The sequence below is a fragment of the Lissotriton helveticus genome, chromosome 1_1 (genome assembly GCF_964261635.1).
Source record: "Lissotriton helveticus chromosome 1_1, aLisHel1.1, whole genome shotgun sequence".
NCBI lineage: Eukaryota > Metazoa > Chordata > Amphibia > Caudata > Salamandridae > Lissotriton > Lissotriton helveticus.
Window position 1 is genome coordinate 1,102,186,842 of NC_136057.1, and position 23,731 is coordinate 1,102,210,572.

General features: G+C 42.8%; 1 protein-coding gene across 1 annotated transcript in view; it reads left to right on the forward strand.

The window, feature by feature from the left end:
- The window catches only part of BLTP3B (bridge-like lipid transfer protein family member 3B), a 313,057-nt gene that overhangs the window by 270,400 nt on the left and 18,926 nt on the right, over positions 1–23,731 (forward strand). Inside the window, exons 18-19 of the mRNA XM_078678312.1 lie at positions 6,094–6,350; positions 9,617–9,725. Of these exons, the coding sequence (XP_078534438.1) occupies positions 6,094–6,350; positions 9,617–9,725 (366 nt within the window). The remainder of the gene's footprint in view (positions 1–6,093; positions 6,351–9,616; positions 9,726–23,731) is intronic.

A 23,731-nucleotide genomic window follows, 5' to 3' on the forward strand; every position in this document is an offset into this window, starting at 1 on the left:
CACCTGAGGGTCCAATGCGGCAGGATATCCTGCAGGACATCACCGCTTCCAGGGAAGTACTAGAGTCGAAAATTGGCACTTTGAGAGTAGACCTGGGCATTCCAAAATTTGAGCACGAATAGCTGGCGGAGCGGGTTACTACAACAGAAAGAATGATGGCAGAGATTCCCTCGGCCTTGCTGGCTCTCCGTGAATGACTTACACTTATGGATGGAAAAGTCCAGACATTGGAACAACGGGTGAAAGACGTGGAAAACAGATTGAGGAGGAACAACATCCATCTGATAGGCTTCCCAGAGCAAGTGGAGGGAAACCGTATGTTGGATTTCCTAGAGAGATGGCTGCGGGAGGAGATCACTCCCGATGGGCTCTCACATTTCTATACATTGGAAAGGGCTCATTGAGTGCCGGCACGACCCCTGTTGCCGGATGCACCCCTGAGACCAATGGTGGCCCGACTATTGTATTGCAGGGACTATATAATGGAACAAGCCAGAAAGAAGGGTGACATCAAGGTGGACAATAGTAAAGTCATTATTTTCTTTGACTTCACAAAGGAGGTGCAAAAACAACGTTCGACATTCCTAGATGCGAAGTGCTGCCTTTGCCAAATGGGCTTGTCTTATGCCATACTGTTCCCTGCTAGGCTGCATTTTTTGACCCCTGGTGGGATGTAGTTCTTTCAGTCCCCACAAGAGGTATTGGAGTGGATCGATCACCATCTGACCGCAGGATCCAGTCAGCGATCCACGAGGTGACTGCCCAGATGACAGAGATCGAGGCGCAGAGAGAGGAAAACCCAGGGGGTGCCTCCCACAGGAAAAGTGATTCAACAAGAACAGCAAAGACCAGAGGAAGTAGTGGCGGTTTCCGGTGATAGAGGGACGAGCCCGGCTACGTTGATAGGTGGAGATGAGGTCAGTGATTCCGATCTGGAACAGGGACCCAGCTTCGCTGGTGACTCGAATATTGAGATGCCGGTGAGGATGCTGGGACCTGCTGATGACCTGATCTGAACTGGACGATGAGATGAGATGTAAGACTGAGGCTATTTACTTGGGGGAGGGTCTGCTTTACAAGATGAGCACGCTGTGAGAACTGTGAAAACGCAGGGTCACGCCCTGGGCATGTTATTCATTCAATGTACTTGATTATAGCATAGGTGGAGGGGGGGCCTGATGGAGCTCTGGAATGCTCACCCCCAACCCCTTGTTGTGTGTAGTATACGTGGATACACCTGCGACTGTTAGCAATTTAGTTGTGAGTTTGGTTGGTGGTCGTTTACCTGCTTGTCCTGGGGTGTAGGAGTTGGGTTGTTTGTTGTTTAAATGTTGAGGGGAGTTATGTGAGTCATGACCCATGAGCAGTTCGATTGTCCCAAGGCTGGAGGGGTTCAAGTAACTGTGCACTAGTATGTGAGTGGTGTCAATCAGGAGTCTCTAACCCCACAAGATGGCAACTCCCATGACTTATAAAGCTGTATGCTGGAATATCCGGGGAGTGCACACCATGACCAAGAGATATGAAGTAGTGTCATACCTTAAAAGGTGAGGGGTCAAGATATCCGTACTCCGGGAAACACACCTGATAGCTAAAGAAGGAGCACCACTGCAGCGCAAGTGGAGGTGCAAGGTCTATTATACTTGCAAAAAGTACAATTAATGAATAAAATGTTGAACAATGTCAAACATTCACCCCCATTACATAGATCTGGGCCTAAATCCATTGTTGTTTTGCTCCCCAGACTATTCCAGTCTAAACCCAGCAATGTGCAAATCAGTCTTGACCCTGCTCGCAATGGGAACAGTCCAGCATGAACTGCCAGGCCAGCTTCTCCCTAAACAGGAAACCAGCATCCTGGGACCGGTTTCGTGGTATTAACCCTCATCAGCCAGTCCAGCTTGACTCCAGTGGCATGGAGAGCACAGGACCCACTTCTGTGCATTCCCATCCCACTAGGGGTAACAAATGCAAAAAAAGAACAATTGATAAACAGAATGTTGAACAATGTCAAATATTCACCCCAGTAATGCCAAAGAAGTCTGGTACTAGATATGAGGCATTTTTGCCCTGCCCATCATTAACACATTTACTATTGGTGGTTACTCAGCCACTTGGTATGCTTGAAGGTTTTTTGTGTGTTTCCAGTTAAATAGAACGTTGTTTACTGATATGGTTATAAGCACGTCAAATAACAGATTATAGTTTTTACTGCATATGTTCTCAGTTGGCACGGAAGGTGTCTTACAGATGTATGGCCATTTATACGCACCGAACACATAGGATACTGATTAGGTCTATTACGTTTGTTGTCCACATTCACCATGAATAGATTTACTTTATTTGCTTATTTTTGTATCTCAATTTTCAACTAGGTAGGTTTTGCTTTATAATTGCTGTGTCCAGCCCCAGCAGCGATTACCATTACAATTTAATACCAGCCCTGTTAACAACCTAACCAGGGTTCTGAGAAACCTTAGTTGATGGAATGGAAATAAGTAATCCATTGACTAATTGTAGTCTGACACTAGTGTCTTTATGTACACGCTAACTTGCGAAATCAACATGGGCTGTTAGCAAATGTTAATACAAGGTGCAGGGCCTCTGGATCTAAGTGACACACTTTGCAGGAAGTGCAGAAACGGAAAGGAAAGTTAAGCCTTTGTTACGTGGTTTATAGACTCTTGAAAATGGAAGGTATCTAGGGCCATATTGGTCAACATTAGTAATTGCGATTACCAAATTGATTTATTACTGAATCGCAATTTGGAAATCGTAATAACTAATGTATGAAACTTTATTTTTAAAATAGCCATTCTTATTGGGTCCTAAATCGCCCTACTTCATGAATTTTTATGAGGTAGTTCGACACCATCACGGAGATGGAGGCTGGCTGAGGTCAGCAGACCACCATGTCTGTGACTGCTTTTAAATTAAGCAGTCTTTTTTTACTTAAATGCAACCTGTTTTCCTAAAAGGAAAAAGGCATGTGTTTAACCCCTTTCATGCTCATGACGAGCTCAGCTCGTCATGCAGTACACTGCTCGTGTGCTTATGACGAGCTGAGCTCGTCATGAACAAGGGGATCCAGTAAATGTTAGCACAGAGGGGGAATTGCTGCAGCAGTCAAGGTGTTAAAAAGAAAAGTTTCTTTTTTTCCCCTTATGTTTGTTTAAGAAAATTCAGTTGTCCTATGGGCCACTGCCTTCTCTTAAACTTTTTTTATATTCAACAAAGGGGAAGGGGTTTCCCATAGGACCCCTTCCCATTTGTGAATGCATTACCACTGCACTTTTGTAGTCAGTAAGTTATTAATGTTTTGCGACCGGACTCTGGTCACAGTACATTAGCGCCTTAACCGCCGCGGTGCAGGGCGTTCCATTGTGTGGGTGGGGCCGCGTCGGCCAACGGACGTGCGCAGCACTACGAAGGTAGTGCTCACGACGAACGTTGGCCGACGGGCGCAGGAAAGGGTTAATACAGGACAGAGATGGCAATGCGCCTTCTGCACTATTTCAATTTAGGAAGCACTTACTGGAAGAACAAATATTGTAATCCTTGTTGATATCGAGGCTTGAGTGGATCTTTCATGGTAACTTATGAATGAGACCCACAGAACCATTGTGCTTATTCTATGTCATTCATGTGTTCCGATTGACAGGCAAAAAGGGTTTGGTCCAGTGTATCTTTCTACAACCCCTGCTGATGGCCATCACTCTCATGAGACCGTTAGCAAAACGCAGTAGTGCAGTCCTAATATGTATATTATATTATATATGCCAAAGAGTTGTCATGTGATCAAGGGAGGGATCTCCCGAAAAGCGTAATGGCGGCACTGGCTAAATAAAATATTTGCACTGAAATATCGGGTCTACGCTCGTCTGTTCGTGTGCAGAAGAGAAGTGAAGGCGGATTTGGAGTGGATATGGATATATATATATATATATATATATATATCGAATCCTTTTAATCGGAGTTAGGGAACCTCATTGAGGCAGAAAGTAGTGCTATAGCTCCTAACAGAAAGCCCGCCCACCAAGGAACAATGCACTTCAATGTGTTCTTTTGCCTTACTGTGCGGGAGGTAGACTTATAAATTGGTAGCATGGATGCAGAGGATCTACTGGAGATCACAACAGGTCTGTAACACCTCTTCACCAAATCAAATGCAAGGCTATCCTTGGCTCACTCAAGGCAGGCATCCTTTCGTCAGTAGTCAGCTCCACATTACATCCCGGAACGCAAAGTAGGCTTCTTGGCCTTGAACATTCTCCCTTTCCTCCAGAGGACGGTTGCTCATGTGTAGATCACACTACCATGGTGGCAAATACTCAAGGGTTCCAGGCAGAGTCCTGTGGAAATCCATGAATTCTGGGACTAAAGTGCTCCCCTGCCTTCGGGCAACCAATAAGTTCCTCATACTTTTCAGAGAGGCTCTCATTCCCTGAGTTGCCTCCACTCAAATCACCATTGTCACCTTTCCACATGACAACAGGATTCCTTCCAAACTGTCCATCGCAGCCTGCCACCTCTTTATATTGAGAAACCAACCCACTCAATGGAACAATTTCCAAGAAACTCACAACAAACTGAAATGGACCTGTAAACCCCACAATTAAAGATATTCCCATTAGTTTACATGTGATGTCCTTGAGCTGCAAAGCCTCTGCAAGCACATTACCTGAAAATATACTAACTAAATAAAAACTACTTGTAGCACCCACTTGACTTTGACCTTGGAACGTATGCTAATCATACTTGTTAATTTTTTGTTAATTGTAAATCAGAAATATGAAGGCAATCAAACTCAGAAGGCTTAATCCTCCTCGGATTAATGACAATAAAAGCTGAAGAAGAAAAATTGGAAATCAGGCTGATATATAGGCTGCTGTGGGTTTAAATCTTTGTCAGTAAACATAGCCTGTGTGACTCCAGTATGGATCAGGGAAAGACAGTTGCCACCAGCTGCCTTCTGAGATGGTTGGTCTACTCAATGCTCCCATATATTCTGAACGTTAGCCATAATATCACAAATAGCTGCCCAATGGCCTTAAAATGATTGTTTTGTGTGGACCAGACAGATTGAGTTCTTGGACTTTCAGTTCTTGACAAAGGACAGAACCCCTTGTTTTCTGAATATAAAAAAACCCGAATCCGAGAAAAGGGCAGAGTATGTGCCCCTTCTTTTGCTGCTGAACTTGAAGGGCTTGGTGTCTGAAGGTTCAAGATTCTAGTCAATGGAATGTTTTTGACAATTTAACAGTAATGCAAGGGGCTACAGCACACTCCTGCAGGGAGCATTACAGCAACAAGTGTCTTATTTCCTTACCCAGCACTGCACATGATGAATGATCAGTTATTCTGGCCCATTAAAAACATTCGATTGCCTAACCTTTTAAACGCCTGTAATTGTGGCCAACACAAACACTCCAGAGAGGATGTTAGTTGTATTCTATGAAACTGTAGGACATTGTTTTGTCAGCTTGATGTACCTATTTGGAGTAATCCCATATACAGTTATTTTAAATATTTTTCAAGCTCTGTCGCTAACCCTCATGTTTACATCTGTGTAAATTAGCGGGTTTAAATAAATTATTTGTAAGACATTATTTTATCATCAATGCCTAATATGTCAATGAATTGCAATCACTCTCTGCATTTTAGCTAAAATCTTTGCTTGGAATTTGAAGCTCAGTTGTTATTAAAATAATTTTTGCTAGCAGTAATCCCAGGTCGCAGAGCTAAAACCAATCTACGTGTTCCCACTTGGTAAGGGCCTGAGCGGATAAACCGAGCAATACTTAACTAGGGTGTGCAGGGCACATGACAGGATGGCCCTGCTCCAATAGGTGCTAAGTAAGGTTCATTGTAGTTTGTATTACTGTGCAGGAGGTTTTGTTGTTCTAAAACATTATGAATTACGCTACAGAAATACAAGGAAAAGATTATCATACTCTGCCAGCAAAATTATATATTATATACTTGCTTAAAATATTTATGTTTACATATAAATTATTAGCTGTGATATAACTAAGAATTATCTCATTTGACTGTGAAGCCCTTCTTTTACAATATGTGTGTTCCTTTGTACAGGCTCTGATTGCAAAGCATGTGTCGATGAGAAGAAAACCTCTCCTGAAATACGTTTGAGATTAGAAAGCGGGCCTAATGCAATAATACACTCTTTGCTTGCTGAGAAAAATGGATATCTGCAGTGCCATATAGAAAACTTTAAGTCGGAGTTCCTCACATCTTCCCTTACGAATATTCAGCATTTCGTAGAAGAGGAGTCTGCTCCTGAAGTCATGCCTATGAGGATAAAGGTTTCTGACACATGCATTTGTTTAAAAGTAAGTTCAATATTTTCTAATGATTGTGTCTATCGATTTCTGATATGTTAATCCAGTACTTTTATATAAAGTATACGTAATGGATGTTAATTATTTATAGCCAGGAGTACCAGTTGCTGCTCTTGAATTTCCCCTTGTACCCTTGGCACTGCCTTTGTTTCACCTGATCTTGGGAGTCATGAAGTCAGAGACGACACAGAAACTTTATATGTCTCTAAGAGCCCTGTTGATTTTTTCTTGTCATCAGCAGCAAACAGCAGGCTGTTTAGCACCCTTGCGTGTGACAAGGTGACATCCATGTGATGACTTTGGGGCTCAAACTGTCGGCAGTGACAATTCTGCTATTCATAATATTTGGTGAATCAATGTCCCTGGCTCATGTCACATTTTATGCACCTAGTTAATCGGAAGGCCACCCTTCAATGGTGCATGTTGAACAGCTTTTGTAATCTACTAATCCCAAATACAATTCATTTTTTAAATTGGAATTGGAAGAGAATTAAAATGAAACACCAAATCTATTAGAATTTGTCTATGAAAAAAGGAAGTGTTAGTGACAATATACCTGAAATACAAAGTCTCATATGCTTGGTTTATTCACTAAAACGGCTCTAGCTAGGCAAACTCTTTGTGAGATATCTGAAATTAGATCAAGTATAGTGTGATCCACTATGGATTTTATTATTTATGGCACCGATGAACAGAGGCGACACAGTTAGTGACTGTGTGCTGCTCTTTGTTTGGTTCTTGCAGCTACCCCTAGACATGGAGGATGGTCGATGGGCTCTGGCCAGGGCAATCATTTCTGACACCCTAGACCGCATGCCAGTTTACTGACACTCTCTAAGTATTGGATCTATTGTTTTGTGATTCTAGGAGCATGCTCGCACCCGGTCATACATGCACAGATGATTTATCAGAATTGTCTTGTGGTAGAAACAACGTTACACGAAGGTGTCACAAGTTTCATACTTTTATACCTGAGAGAAATTAGAAGAAGCTGTAATGGTACATTTTTGCTAAATTAGTTATACTTTACACACCCAACATAAAATAGTGAGTCCAGCGCTCCTAATCCAAAAGAAATGGTCAAAATACAATTTTAAAGGATGTCGTAAAGTATAAAATGTTGGTGGGCAGGGGGCGCAAAGTATCAGGAGACTGGAAGGAACAGTCAGGAATAAAATGCCAGCTGTGAGGCATAAAATACAACCATGCTGGGTAATTGGAGCAAGCAGGGATCATCTTTGGGACTCAGTCGAAATGACTTAGAAGGTGGTACCTGCTCAATTGAACTACCTTTTTGGAAAGGACTTCCTCTGGTTAATATGTACAATACAGACTACCATAAGAAGGTCATTAAAACAAACATATTAAGGAAGAAAACACCAAATGGGAATCGAACTATGCATTTTATATGCTTTTCAATTCAGAAAGGGGCAGCAAGGTGGTGAAACATTTATGGATATGCCAAATAAGTGGTCTGTTGTCTGGTACAACAGCTAGTTCATTTGAATTCCTTATTGTCCAAAGCAAAATTGTAACTTTTATTGATAATAGTTGCGGTGTAAAATACAGGTTTTCACACCATTGTAAAGTTACAGGAGGCGAAAAAGGGGATAACACCCAACCTTTAACAACAATAGATTAGCATGGTGCATAGCGCATAGGTTGCTTTGTCTGCATCCAGGACTGCAAAGGCTACCATTTGGCAATGCCATTATAAACATCAAAACTCAAACGATCATACTGGTTAAATGTAAGAAAATATGGAACATTACTGTCAATTGGCTGTGGGAAGCGTTAATGATGATGGATTTAAAAACAATACAGGTGGAGTTTAGACTTATTTTCCAACAGGTTTAGAAATATATATATACAACTTAAATTCTACATATTGGGCTTCACTATTGAGCATACAGAGTGCTGCATGATTGTAGACACCCAATTTAACTTCTGGGCTTTGACACCAGGGGCCCTATTATGTAAAGGGGGCACTTTCTCTGTTTGCACCCAGCACACCCCATTACAAGTGTGGCAGGCACAAACAGGGAAAATATTACATGGACAGCGCTGTGCCCAGGGCAGCTGCAAACTTGCTTTAAAAAACGGAGCGCCTGCTTTAAAGTTGCTCCATGTTTCATTGTGTAGGTGGCAGAATGCCCACTTTTAAGGGGGATTAGAGATCCCCTTGCAGGCGAGTGCAATGAGTGACTGCACCTGCCTGCAAGGGGATTACCCCCTTCATCCGCCAGAGAGCTGCCTTCAGGGGGCGCACTTTCAGTGCACCTCCTGATAGCTATTTGCCTTTGCGCCCGCATCTATTACATGGCGCTGGTGCAGAGGCAAAGGGATTCCCTCATCTGCATGAGACCACGTCTCCACACAAATGAGGGAATGCCCTTTTAAGTTAGTGCTGCCGCTTTATGTGTGCCAGCGCTAGTAGTATTACAGAAGGGGATGCACAAGCGTCTGCAGCCCCTTCTGTAATACCAAAGAGCCCTGGGGGCAGAGGGGGGGTGCATGTCGGGCGCAAACACCCAATGCGCCCCAGGGACAATAACGTAATACGGCCCCTAAACTGTTTTAGGATGTCTTTTGAGAGTTGTATTAAACAATTACCTGAAAAAACTATTTTAGAACATTAAGAAGTCGGCTGATGAGCATAGGAGGAATAAATCAGGATTACAACAATCCTCAATGCGTCACTATTTAAAAAAATATTCAAAATCTATAGTCACATTGTCTTTGGATCAGTCTGATTCTTTCTCAGTATGTTTGGTCTGTATTTCTCTTCATGTTGCCTTTACTCTTGTGGCATTTTGTACAGTTCTAAGTTAGCACAGATAATCAATACAAAGAATATTGCATAACTGAAAGAGTTCTAAAGTTCTGACACAGTCTCAGTCATGTTTATTGCCTAGTATGCATACTCAAGAGACGATTCTTTCAAGTGGGCCACATTTGCACAAAGTTTTGAACAAATATGATGTATTGCTTGCCAGGGTAGACCGATCAGAATTACCTTCATTTCACTCTTACCTACATTTCATTCTTCGGCAGCGTTTATGTATCACATAGTGTATACAAATTAAGTAAGACTGTGTAGCATTACACAATTGAACTGTGGGAAAATTGTGTTTCAATATTTTCATTAATTTAGTAAAGACTCCCAAGAATTGTTAGTAGTGGTAGTTATAATGTAATTTTTTGACCGATAGAAGTAAACAGAGACAATAATTAATTTATATGACTATTTATTGTAGGATGATAGCTCCAGTCGCAATCCCACAATTCCTGAGTCTGCTCCTGTAACGCTGAATATTAAGGACATTCTTATTGAGCGGAACGATGATGGCTCCTTTTGTATCAAAGGTATGTATTTATTCTATTGTATTGCAATATTGTATAGCGCCTATTACCGCTAAGTGGGACACTGAAGCACTTAGCTACATAGGTAGCACGATACAGCATAACGGGTGGGAGGAAGAAGTGTGAGAGAACAGCGCACAGCTTATAGTGTCCAGTAAGCTGACTGCTTTGAGCAGCTATATAGGTCGCTTTAGGGAAGTCCTCCTTTTCATAGTCCAGTCCACTTAGCTGGTTCCTGCACTGAGATATTTTATTTACAGTTTATGGTTCTGAGCAGGCATAGGTTGGAGGAAGACACGGATCAGAAATCTGCTGAGAGGGACTTTGTTACTATCTAATATCTAATTGCCATAGTGGGATGTCAAAGTCCATCACAGTGTGTAGCTAGTTGGGACCCGCAGTGGTGGACTAAATTAAAGTCCTCCATTGACCAGAAGCACATGTAGGCACAGGGTCAGAACTGATTTGCATATAGCCAGTGTCTAACCCAGGGCGGTATGGAGTGCAAACAAACGATGGATTTAGGCCCAGATCCTTGTACTGGGGTGAATGTATGACATTGTTCTACATTCTGTCCATCAACTGTGTTTTTTGCGATCTCTTCAGGTATTCCATGCCTGCTCAGTTGGTGAGGGACCTGTAGCAGTTGTCTTGTCGAAGCATGTCAAGCAATACATGGAAATTATTATGCAGTCTGTATGAATTACAATCTACTGCCTAGCAGTTGAGTTTTATGATATACATATTAGTGTGGGTTATATATTGTATTGTAATTGCATTTATATAGCACTTAAAACCCTCAAAAAGATAATGTAGTTATTTACTTTGGGCAGGACGCTGCTCCGGACACCCAGGGTTATAAGGTTTTTTGGGGTTATTGTTGGTTATTGAGATTAGGCTTGCACTCCTATGGAAACCACCCCATGAGTTTATTCCAGTTTCTATGTCGTAGATTACATTAATAGGAGTTAGGGGTGATCTTTAGTGGGAGAGGGGATATGTGAATTTGTGCTTTGGCTAGCGGTGTTACTAGATGAGCTCAAAAAGATTTTTCTCACATAAGGCGGTGCACTATTTGATGACTGCGACTCCCATATAATGAACTGATGGGCACATGTGAAAAAATAATCAAACTCAACATCAGTGATACTTAAGTACGGCCTGAGGGCATCATGTGACCCTCTTGACCCTTACATACGGTCCCCTGCTCAACAGCAGCATTGGACTGCTGTTCTCTCGACTCAGCACTAACATTGAGAAAGCGGCTAAATAAACAAGCAAACCTGTACTTAAAGGCTAAGTGAAGTTAAAGAACGGAAGTAACTAGGTTATCATGCACTACCTAACTTTAGAAACACCCTTATTTTTAAAGACATCTTGCAGCACAAGTGTAAAATATTATAAGGTCCGTTCAAAATTCAAAAAGTGTATTTCATTATTGTGCAGAATCATTTCATCTTAGTACATCCTATTATATTATTGCATTGAGCAGTGTTTTTCTAAAAGCAGTAGTTTTCAAATATGAATTTACAAATATTCATTCTTTCTCCCACACTGACAATAATGGCAATAGTGAACTAAGATACAAGACAATTGTTAAGTGTACTCTTTGGACTGGGTTCATATTACCCTTGAAAAACATTACTGTTTATTAAATCAAAGACAGGAAAAGGTTTTCTATAATGCACATCCAGAAGTCATGTATTTCAACTTTCGTTTATATATGATAATGAAGAAAAAGGAGGGAAAGTGAAATTAAACAGTTGCCTAGGATCACACAGTTTGGTTCATTGGGGAAGCCGTGATTAATCCCAGGTTTTCTGGTTTCATATTGTGCAGTTCAGCCACTAGATGTATATGATTCCCTTCCCCTACACCCATCTTACCAGCACCTCCCCCTGGCACCTCCCGCTCCGACCGCCACAATGCTGGCATCGATGCGGCCCTCTGTCACATCACAGACAAAACCTTTTGGCCACTAGGAACATTTTTGTGAGTACCCATCCTCTACATCAACACTACTGCATTCAGTGGATCATATATTCACCCCTTGTAACTTGTATGTCAACTTTGAGTGTGCCTACTACGCATCAATCAATACTTATTTTGCGGATTGTGGACATGACGTTGCCGCCTCTCCATTTGACCATGAACAACCAGGTATCTTCAGTCTTCATAAATTCTGGTTGAGAAGAAACACATCTCTCTTCTTGGCTGTTCAACTTTTGCATTTGTAAATTAATATCAACAACAATTGTGACAACCTTTGACGAACAATAATAGACTTCACGACAAGCCTGAGACAAACATTTGACTATATTTTAGTAACTACTGTGAAAACTTACTTTGGTGCATTCCTCAAACTTCTTTGCGTAAAAGAGATTAAGTATTGTTAATTTGCAGGGCTATGGCTTTTAAAGGAGAGGTTGTGATCTTCAAATGAGGTGTGAGTAATTTGCATAGATACAATTTTAGGGATTAAGGCAGACATGCTTGTGACTTAGAGTAGGATGTGCTCAGAGAGAGGAGGCATGCTGACGATGGAAAGGAACAAGAGTGAGTCATTCGGAAGAAAAAGGTGAGTCAACAATCAGATGTTTTATATCAAAGTATGTTTTCATGCAGGGTTTTTAAGAATATTGTGGAGGCTTTTTGAGGCAACATGCAAACCTGTAGAAGAAATAACATTATTTGCATGTGTTGTGATATAATTGTTTTTTTGTTGTAAACAAACTTTGAGTTTTCAATGTCAGTACAAAATTACAGTGTGCCAAAGTCAGTGTCCCAATATTCCCAGCTCAGTAATCACTACAAGCATATATTGCCAGGTCGTACAAATTGTAATCTACAGTACTTATCAGTATTCCGCCTTTGCTTGGACTGAGGAAAAATGGAGAAACAAACAGAAAGAAAATAAACCGTCCTCGCTACTTAATATCATCCCTGAGTCATAGTTGCATTAGAACTCTACATCATTACTATGCTAACTAAACTCCCTAACCATCCCCCACCTCTCCCTCCCCCCCCAGGCATGTCACTTCCATCCCTGCACAATACCCTCAATAGTCATCTGTTATGCATAGGTGTCGCCAGCCCATCAAGACTAATAGTAAGAACAGTTGTACGCCCCCACTGTGTGCTCATACACCATGTCAGTGTTAGGGGTTACAGTGCCGCTGCACTTGGGTGCTAGCATTTCAATTTCCTATCGCCGGTACGGCAGTCTCACTGTCTTCATCGCTATCTGCGTCTGGGTGCTTTAATAATCCCTTCAACGGTTCCCACGCCTTGGCCTCTTCTAATCTAGTGCTCTAATGAAGGTCACAGTCTGTCCTCATTCTGATGTCAAGAAAAGTATTCAAGAGAAGACCCATGCTTCTCATCCGACTTTCCAAAGGGTCTGAGAACCATTCATTTTTTTTTTTAAACCGTCGGGTGAGTTTTAAAGAAAATGTGTCAGAGAGAGGAAATTGCCAGGTCTTGTTTGGTATATGTTTATGCTGCATAGAAGAAATCAATTGAAATTTCCAAACTTTTTGCATAAATTACAAATTGCATTACTTAGATTATAAATCAAATAAAATGTAAACCTAAAAAGTAAGTAAGTTTATTTTCTGTCCGCAGTATTATATATGAATAAATGTTGTGTGCAAAGATCCCCTCAAATGTTCCTCCTCAGTATAGAATATGGCAGGGATGGTGTGCCAAAAATAGTTTCTAGGTAATTGTACAGCGGAAATTTTGTAATCATTTCCTCATGAAATGGCAACCTCTAATTGAGGGAAGACTTTTGATTGTATGTAAGAAAGAACCTTACTGTCAATTAATTCTAAGTCTCTGCTTTAAAAAAAATCATTTAAATGGTTTGAACACTTATGGACTGCTAATAGTGATAAGCCAGGTCTGCAAAAATGGGCCCCTGAGTTCATAGTTTATAAATGGCTACCACAGCTCGATTTTTCACAGGTTGTAATTTAGCTCTGGAACTGGCCAGAAAGCCAGATTACAGTAGATTATTTTAGTCCATCCATGACAAGATTGTGGCTTTCATCAGTGAGGTCCTGGTTTGCGTGTTCAGGAAAGGGTGGTGTAATTTTTTGTCAAAGTAAGGCAGTAATGGTAGGTCTTCGATTCCTACGAAATGTGCTTGCCTAATGGGAAGTCATGGTCATACCATGGTCATACCAAAGGTTTACGAGAGTAATTTAGAACCTGACCACCTAGCCAATAAGGTGCTGGGTGGCAGAGACCCTATCTCTACTACATCTGCAGCTGATGGCTTGCCCAATTTAGAAAACAACCACTACTGCGGTTCATTTTTAACTAATGTGTTCTCACCGATACAGGGGAACAACTTTTGTTAGAAATGCATGCCGGGCAGGGCATTGTGTCATGAAAATGCTAAAGCAAAACTGGAAAGCAGTGGGCTTACGTCTGAAAAGTAACAATGGCCCTGACACACAGGGTGATTTCCCTCCTGTGGAGACGCCACTAGTACAGAATCCGCAGTTCTCCCACCTCTCGCCTGGCCTTTGAACATGCATGTTTAGTAGTGGGAGGGAAGTGTTGCTGAAATTACTACAACGCATCCAGAACACCTCTGCACTCCTAAACCTCGACATCCCTCGCCGTAGCCACATCACATCCCACCCCACCCGAGAGACCTGCACTGGCTCCCCATCAACAAGAGGATAACCTTCAAGCTCCTCACCCACACACACAAGGCACTCCACAACACTGGACCAACGTACCTCAACAGACGACTCAGCTTCCACACCGCCAGCTCCGCGCTACCAATCTCGCCCTTGCCACAGTCCCCCGCATCCATAGCATGACCTCTGGCGGCAGATCGTTCTCCCACCTCGCCGCCAAGACCTGGAAAACCCTCCCCACCCACCTACGGCAGACCCAAGACCTGCTGACCCTCAGAAGAATCCTCAGGACCTGGCTTTTCGAGCAGTAGCAGCATTCCCCACCTCCCAGCGCCTTGAGACCCTCACGGGTAAGTAGCGCGCTTTATAAATGCTATGATAGATTGATTGATTGATTGAAATGTGGTGGGGACTCCCACTCTTTCAAGCCCTAAATGAGGCCCTACACTTTTAACTCTGGGGGTGGGTAGGAACACTGGCCCTAGACCAGCCCGAAGGGGACAGCAAGTATTTCCATTCGCACCTTCAAAATCTTCTGTAGGGACATATTACAAAGAAATGGGTAAAACTAGCCTACCTCGGGTTTGCATGTGTATTTAGGTGCATCTTCATGATTTTTTTGGGCTCTGACTTCAAGGAGTCTTCTGGGGAGGTTGCATCAGTTGCAGCTTTTCAGTTTTTGCAAGCATCGGTACTGGTAGGTTATGACATATATCTGGAAATCCAGTTCATAGCTCCAGATGACCTATGTTAGTGGTTCCGTGTAGACATTAACATGCAAGTGCTGCAGTGGCCAGTGAGCCTTGAATCCCAATACAAATACATTGGAGCTGCATTAACTCAATTAGAGCCCAGCAGTACATAAGAGTTACCAAAGTCCAGGTACATTCCTGCCATAATTACAAGGGCCAAGAAAGAACTTTGTCTCAACAGCAGCGAGTACAACATGCTGCTGCCAGGCTCCTGGGTGAGTTGTATAAATACAATCACATCTCGGAAGCTTTACTGAAATTCCCATGATTGCCAGTTAGAAAATAAATTACGTTTATTTGTAGTTGTGCATAAAGACATACATGGAGAAATATATTCAGCTTTCTTATTACCAAATTCAACAGATACATTCCTTCCTCTGCTCTTCCATCCATGAATTAGAAGATGCTGGTGGTGGCACAATCGAGATTAGATCACAGGTTAGTCATTTCTCAAAGGTGAGATCTTTGGGCTAGATCCCACTTAATGCAGTTCCAAAAGAAATTGGAAACGTGTATATTCTATCTGTAATTGTTAAGGTCTTGCAAATGGGCTCTGCTCTGTGGACTAACCCATTATTCCTAAATAGAATTGATAGGGTCAGGAACTGTAGATCCAGTTTTTGACACTAATAGCAATCTCATAACCGTTTTCAACATCTTTGATCCTGAGTATGCCAGAGGTGGTGTTGCCACATAATGCACACCTCCTGCCTATGGGACTACTCCAGCGACTACCCCACATCTGATGAGCGAGTTTTGAAAGTCGCACATTTTTGCAAATTTTTAGTAAAAGTCAGTCACTTGTGCTCAGTTCTCAACATAAGGATTATGAATATTATTGACTTTTTTTGGCCACAAATATTCTGTGGGGCAGCTGCACAGTTACTTAGACCTTGTTGCTGCTGGAATCAGTTTGGGTACCCTCAGTAATGGATGTAATTGGCCCATAGTCTTCCGGAGACGTGGAATGTTTACTGGGCCTCCACACTCCATGATATGGTGTTACATTTCAAAGGTTTAGGATACACATTACGTTTTCGTGGCTAACCTGATTCCTACCAGTCATTCCATTCCTAAACTGGCAAGGGCTGTGCCAGCTTTGAAAAATGTGAATAATGATTGAGGTTTTGCTGGCTTTGTTCCTAAATTGTAATTCTTCCTAAATATTATTTGGTGATCATGACCGCTCATACAGTGAGACCGAAGACAATTACAAAATTGAGAGCAACATTTGTTATATAGTTTTATAAAAATCTTTTCATATTTTGGTAAAGTTGAACATTATGGTAATGTATGTGAAATTAAATGTACATCTATGAACTAATGTAATAGGTAAAATATATGTTGGACCTGGCCTTTTAGCAGGGTTATCCCAAAATGTTTTGCCTTCCTCCGCCTATTTTTCTGACCTTTTTTGTTAGCTTTAGGACTCTGGGCACTTTGCCATTGCTAATCAGTGCTACAGTGCAAGTGCTCTCCTTTAATCATGGTATGATTGGTTTACCCCTGTTTGGCATATGCAATTTACCTGTACGTCCTTTGTAAAGTGGTATACTATATCCCCTCGGCCTGTAAATTAAATGTGACCAGTGGGCCTGCAGCACTTCCGCCTGCCAGCGCTCCCGGAGGCACTTGAAAAGGAGCAGGCTCCCTCGGTGGAGCGGGGGAGAGTTTTACCGGAGCGATCCTTACTAGCAGCAAGTCGCCATCCCTGGGGAGCCCACGCTGTAGTTCTCCTCTGCCGCAGTTGTCCATTGTAGCAAGAGGACGCCGCGGGGGGACTACAGCTCCCAGGCTGCTCGGCGAGCACTTCCGCCTGCCAGCACGCCCGGAGGCGCTTGCGGAGGGAGCCTGCTCCTTTTCGTCGCGGGACGTGCGCCGGGCTAAGCCCGGGCAAAGGGCGGGCCGTCTGTGGCCGTCCGGGGTCAGACGAGGCTGGGCTGGGCCACGCACTTTGGATTTGCAGCTGTGGATCCATATTCCCCAAGTGAGACTATTCATTTTTGACTTTGGGCAGTGCCCTGTTTTCTGTCAGTATCTTAGGACATATGTTTGTAATCCTAGTATCAGGGTAATTTGCATTTTATGATTGCTTTGTTATTGAAACATTTAAATATTTAAGTATTTAATGAATGATTTGATCATGTCTAAAGTTAAATCTGATAAAACCGCATCTGGGTAGTCCACCATCGATAATTACTTAGTGAAAGTGGTCAACAAAATTATTAATGACCGGAGAGCCTCGCTAGGACGGGGGAACACCCCTGCTTTACACCCAGTCACTCCTATCCCACTGGTGGAACTACCAGTGGATGATAGCTTTGATCTGGGTAATCGGGTTCCCGTAATAACTGAAGCGCAGGTTCACTCTGAGCTTTATCAGGATATCCCGGACACATCTATTGAGGCAACGGAGCAGTACCCGCCAGTCCCCAGAGCAGTGAGGGCTTATAGGAAATTACAAACTAAACGAGGGGGGAATCGTAGTAAAAAAAGAGTAGAAACAACCCAACTACCCCTTAACAGCCCCTCTGGTGGAACTGACCCACAGGAAAGAAAAAGCGCAGCCAGTGTAAATATAAACCCTGAGCAATTTGAATTACTAGTCTCTGCCATAGAAGCCAAGATAGAGGCTAAGATGGAAGAGATGATTAAACCCCTAGTTCTTAAATTGGATACTGTTGCTCTAGAAGTTAACAGACTAGGAGGTTTGATAGCATCACATCTGGCCTCTGCTGAAAGGACTAAGATTGTCGCTAAGGGTCCTGCTGGAGAGGGGCAGGGTACTAGTAAAAGTATTCCACATCAATCTACCCAGCTAATACCAGCAATTGAAACTGCTTTGCCTGATCAAAAAATTAACAGGTTGTCAGAATAAACAAGCTAAAGCAGTACCAGAAGGTAAATTGGGTTTTAGAGAGGTAAGGAAAAGCCGCTTTATTAACCTTCCCCCCGACTGTGCACCTGTGCTATGTGGTTGTTCTAACCAATGTCCCGCCTACTGATCATCATCCTGCTCAGCCCCATGAGGAATCTCATGAATCACTTAAAAACAAAACAGTGTTGTGGCTGAACAAGAGATGTGGCTTCCCAATTACTTACTCTGAGCAAATACTGTCCACCAGAAGAGTAAATTGGATTGGCCCGTCCAGAAAGACATGTAGTGGGGATTGCGTTATTGTTCATTTCAAACACCCGCAACATGTTGCAACAGCCTTGTTAAGAGCAGCCTCCCTAGTCTATGACGTGAATATTATATGTGTACGACCACTCGGCTACTTCTACACTCATCTCATTAAAGTGCCAACTGATCCTAGTAGAAGTAGACCATTTACTCCTATTCACCGTCTTGCCCCTGAAGTAACACAACTTAATAATCCTGATAACTACTGTAGGAATGGGCTTAATGTTGTGACGCAAAATAGATATGACCTACTCTCAGGCCTAGAGGCGTGTGATTGATGTGAGGACTCTGTGGAACAGGGTAGGGAGATAGCGACTGACTTGGAAGGCATAGAAGCCACACGGGTAAAGAAGAGTCACATTAATGTAATTTCATGGAGCATTGCGGGTTTGGGTGCTAAGATGCAGGATTGTAATTGGATTAGGTACATAAAACAGTATCATATAATTTGTTTACAGGAGACCTGGTCCATTGAATGCAATCACTTTTTAGAAGGTTATAAGGCATTTTACGTCCCCGCCATTGCAACCACCAGGGGAAGACCTAAGGGGGGGATGGTTACGTACATTTCGGTTGCATTGATTTGTAAAGTACATAGAGTACCATCTGCCAACCATGGAATTATCGGTCTAATTTTAACTGGGGAAAACTGTATAGCTGGTCTGGTTAATTTTTACAATTCTGTTAATCTATGCTCAGAATCCAGCCAAGTATCTGCGTTAAATGTTTTCATTAGCACGTCAATGAAAGAGAGCCTTCATAACCTTATGATTATGGGCGACTTTAATGTCCACCCTTGTGGTGACCCCCTTTTTAAATGTATTCTGGATCTGAATTGTGTACGATCTAATGGTTTACATTTAGAACATACGATAGAGGGGGAACTTTTTAATGACTTATTGAATGATCTGGATGTGACACCGACCATGGCCCTGATGGATCCTGTTAAGTGTTTTGAGATCCCAACCTTTAAGGGGCATGGGAGGGGAACTTTCATTGACTATATATTAATTTCATTACCAATGCAGTCCTTTGTGGACTCTGTTACTAAAGAAGACAGTGAATTCAGTGATCACAATCCGCTCTCTGTGCACTTGTCGGGACCGTGGATAGCCAAAGAAGGGCCGAATCATACTCAGGGTAGGGTGAGTACAACTGATGGGAGACGCCGACTGAGATGGTCTAAGATCACCCCAGATCTGTTGTATAAAGACATTAAAGTTATTTGTGCAGATGAAATTACTACCTGCACCTAAGAAGGCGTACAGCCGAGTAAGGTACTCTGTGCGTTCCAAGGACTCTCGGATAAGGTCTCTAAGCTGCTGTCGGCACCAGCAAAAAATTTAGTCAATGTGGGACCAAAGTGGTTTAACCATGACTGTTCCAAAGCACCAAGCAACCTTAGGCTGGCTCTAGTAGCTAAACCAAGAATACAGGCGACTGTTCAACTTTGTCAAAAAGAATATAAATCTACTATTGCCAACGCAAAGAACTCCTAAGGGAAGAGGCCTGGGATGAGATCCTTGATCCCACTGTTTTGAGGTGCAGCTCAATATTCTGGGCTGTAATGAAAAAACCTTTTCTGGTTCATGAGCCCGGTGATGGCTTAGAATATTACATACCAAAGGGGGAGTGGGAAGCACACTTCAAGCAATTATACTGTTGCCCGATGGATGAAACTTCTAACTTACCACCGTGTACTACCGGGGAGCAGATTAGTATTGATAGGGGTGAAGTCATTGAGGGTATTATGGGATTAAGAGCAGGGAAAGCACCCGGTCCGGATGGGATCCCTCCTGACTTATTTAAGTCCGAACCAACCTTCTGGGCTCCTATACTAGAGTCTGTTTTTAATGCTGCAGTAAAAAGTGGTTGCCCACAATCGTGTGGGGTCTCCACAATTGTCCCGGTTTTTAAAAAGGGTGACAAGTGTAGTCCACTCTGCTACAGACCTATTTCATTAATAGACTCTATGGTTAAAATAATAGGAAGGATACTACTGCAGAGACTCTCAGACTGGGTGGTGGAAAACAACATCATGTCCATCTCCCAGTATGGATTCTGCAGTGGTCGCTCAACAATAACCCAATGCCTTAACCTATTTTTAATTCTAAGCAAGTACACTGTGGCTCATAGGGGCACCGTCCTCCTCGCCTTCATGGACTTGTCCTCAGCTTTCGACTGCGTGAACAGGGGGAAGCTGTGGCAGTTCATGAGGGCGAAGGGGGTGGACGGTGGTATTGTTGATTTTCTTACAGATCTTCACAGCAATACCAGAGCTAATGTCAGATACTCCCAAGACTTGAGCGTAACAAACAATTTTGACATTCGAAAGGGTGTTCACCAAGGATGCATTTTGGCCCCCTTCCTTTTTAATTTTTAAATCGATGATCTTGATAGTGTTTTGCAGAAGGTACCGGCTGACTGTCCTAGAGTCGGCAGGGGGGGAATTCCAGTACTTTTAGATGCAGATGATGCCGTTTTAATATCCAGAACTGAAAGGGGCCTCCAAGCTTTATTAAATGCTTTTAAAATCTTCATGACAGATAGAGACCTTATGATTAATAACTCGAAATCATTTGTCATGCAAGTTGGGCGTAACAACTAAGTAGGGTGCGTAATACAATCTTTATTTGGATATAAAAATAACATCCTTAAAAGAGACACCAACAACGATACACAATGTAAAAGAGAAACTTAAAAACTAGCAGCACATAAGCAGCGACAGGTAGGTACTGGTGAGAAACATTATACAACTCCCCTCTGTAAACAATCCAAATAGTATTAAACTAACTTTAGTAGGGAAGAAAGTTGTTGTACCAGTAATTGGCAGTAATGAGCTTGTGAACCAACAACTGCTAACAAATAATTACAAATATTAAAAATAAATATGAATAAAAATAGCAGCAACAGTTCAATAGCAACAGGTTGTGGGAAAATGCAAAGATAAAAAGGGTTTTTAACAGTTTAAAAATCTTGCAATTTGATTTAGGTTGTTATCGACAGGAGGCGGTATACAAGGCGAATGTAGGTTGTGAGGCCTATGTTTAAGGCTGTTTTTTCTGGGCTTAGGGCCGCGATAATTGCTTGCCTGCAAGACCGAATTCCCAGCCTGTTCCACTCCGCTTTCAGTTTGAGTCTGCGCGGTGACGTAAATGCTGGGCAGACACAGATCACATGCTCCATTGTTTCGACCGTTCTTCCGCACCCTCTGCACCATAGTACGTCGGACATACGCCGCCAGCCTGGCAGATCTTTTAAAAATTGCCAGTCACCGAGTCTGATGGCCAAAAAACTAAGTTTTAGGTGCAGAGAATACGTGCATGACAGATAGGATGCGGGAGCTATACGCCCGTACGAGTTCATAATAGCCCAGGCGTATCTACGTTTGGCAAGGAGATTTTTATCAGTAATGAGAGAACTCATTCTAACACTTTTCTTGACAGTGCTTTTAAATACTGACACGCTGGGGTTGAGGTCCCATAGGTCGCCCGCAGAGAGTTCTAGAATGGAATCTTTAAAAAGGCGACCATACGAGCCCCCTGGGTTTTTCTCGATGATGTCTAGCCAAACTAGTGACTCCAGTGAGCCTACATCTGCTTGTCTCAGTTTATGGCAAAAATTTAAAAACGTGCCAGTGCTAGAGACTTCATAGTTTAATAAGCCAAGGTCTAGCCTAATCTGAGCGGCAGAGGCACTTTTGGGCAAGCGGAGGACCTTTTTGTAGATTTTAGTGACATGTTGTTTTAAAATCTTATTTAGTTTACCCTTAAAGGTTTCAATGCCGTATGCCAGTGTCGGGCCAATTTTTGCTCTCATTACCTCAAGTAAAGGTGTTAGGCTTGGGCCGGCCAGTTTTTTTGAGAGCTTTGAGAGGGTCACCTGTAGGGTCACAGCTTTAACTGATATCTCCTTACGTTGTTTAGCAAGGTTGCCCCTTGAGTCGAGGTTAACCCCTAAGTATTTATAAGTGCTTCCTACTGCAATACTCATGTTGTTGTACATCCATCCTCCCCCTGCTTTTCTTTTTTTACCGAAGGTAACCACTTGTGTTTTCTTTAGGTTAACCTCTAGTTGATTTACAGTAGTGTAATTGTATAATTTAGCTAGAAGCCTTTGTAACCCCACTCGTGTGAGACTAAAAAGCACTAGATCGTCAGCGTAGAGCAGGTTGCTTATGGGAGCTCCACCCATCTTTGGTGGGTGACTGTTGGTTTCTTCCAAGGCTGTCGGCAAATCAGCTATAAACAGATTAAAGAGAAGCGGGGCCAGCACACAACCCTGCTTGACACCCCTGGTTGTCATGATTTTCCGGGAGAGATGTGTGCCGGACACCAGCTTCACCTGAACCCATGTATCAGAGTGTAACTGGATAATTGCCTCCAGGAGTTTTTGTGGGATTCCCCATTTCTATAACTTTTCCCATAGTGCTGCCCTGAGGACTCGGTCGAAGGCGGCTTTAAAATGAACGAAACAACAAAAAAACGCCCTAGATGTAGCGCAAACTTTGTCGACGATTATGGCCAATGTTAATAAGTTGGTCATGGTCCCGGATTTAGCAGTGAAGCCTGTTTGAGTCATTGGGATCAGATTATTCACGTCCACCCATGCTCTCAACTCACTCAGGAGAATGCCGGCGTAATGCTTGGCCTCAATGTCCAAGAGAGCTATTAGTCTGTAGTTATTTGGGGACGAGTGGGAGCCTGATTTATAAATTGGGTGGATTATTGCCCCACGCCAGGAGTCTGGTATAATTGAGGTTCTGAGAGAGTAGTTAAAAAGGTTTGTTAGATGACCCGACCAGAATGGTACGTTTGATTTAAATAAATTCTGTGGAAGGCCATTGGGGCCCGGGGCTCCGTCCGATCTTGCTTTCAACAATGCTGTAGTGACTCTTTCTTGGGAGATCTGGAGGACATCGGTGCATGAGTCCCAGCAACCGGTGGACCTGCTCCAGCTGTTGCTAGAACCTGTTTGCTTCAGCCTGAGAGCACATGTGTCTGTAAGCGCTGTTCCTTCTGGGGACTTAAAGTGCTCTGCCAGAAAAGTAAACCAACTGGCTTCTTGAATGTTAGCTGACCCAAAGCTGCAGTTGCTGGAGTTTTGACGATTAATTAAGGCCCAGAATTTTCTTGCGTTGCAGTTTTTGCTTTCCCAAAGTAATTTGCACCAGAATTCATTTTCTTGAAGTTGCTTTTCTTTCTTTACCGCCTGCCTGAACATTTTTTGTGCAGATTTATATGCCTTAAGGTGCTCGGCATCTCCCGGAGATTTCATTAAAGACCGCAGTGCGCAATTCCTAGCTGTCTTTAGCGCCCTTGTTTCTCGTGAGATTGAATGCTGGCGACTGGCCGAGTCCGTCTGATGGTGGTGTTTGATTGGAAAAAGGGATATCAGTTGTGCGCAAAGCGTCGACCATGC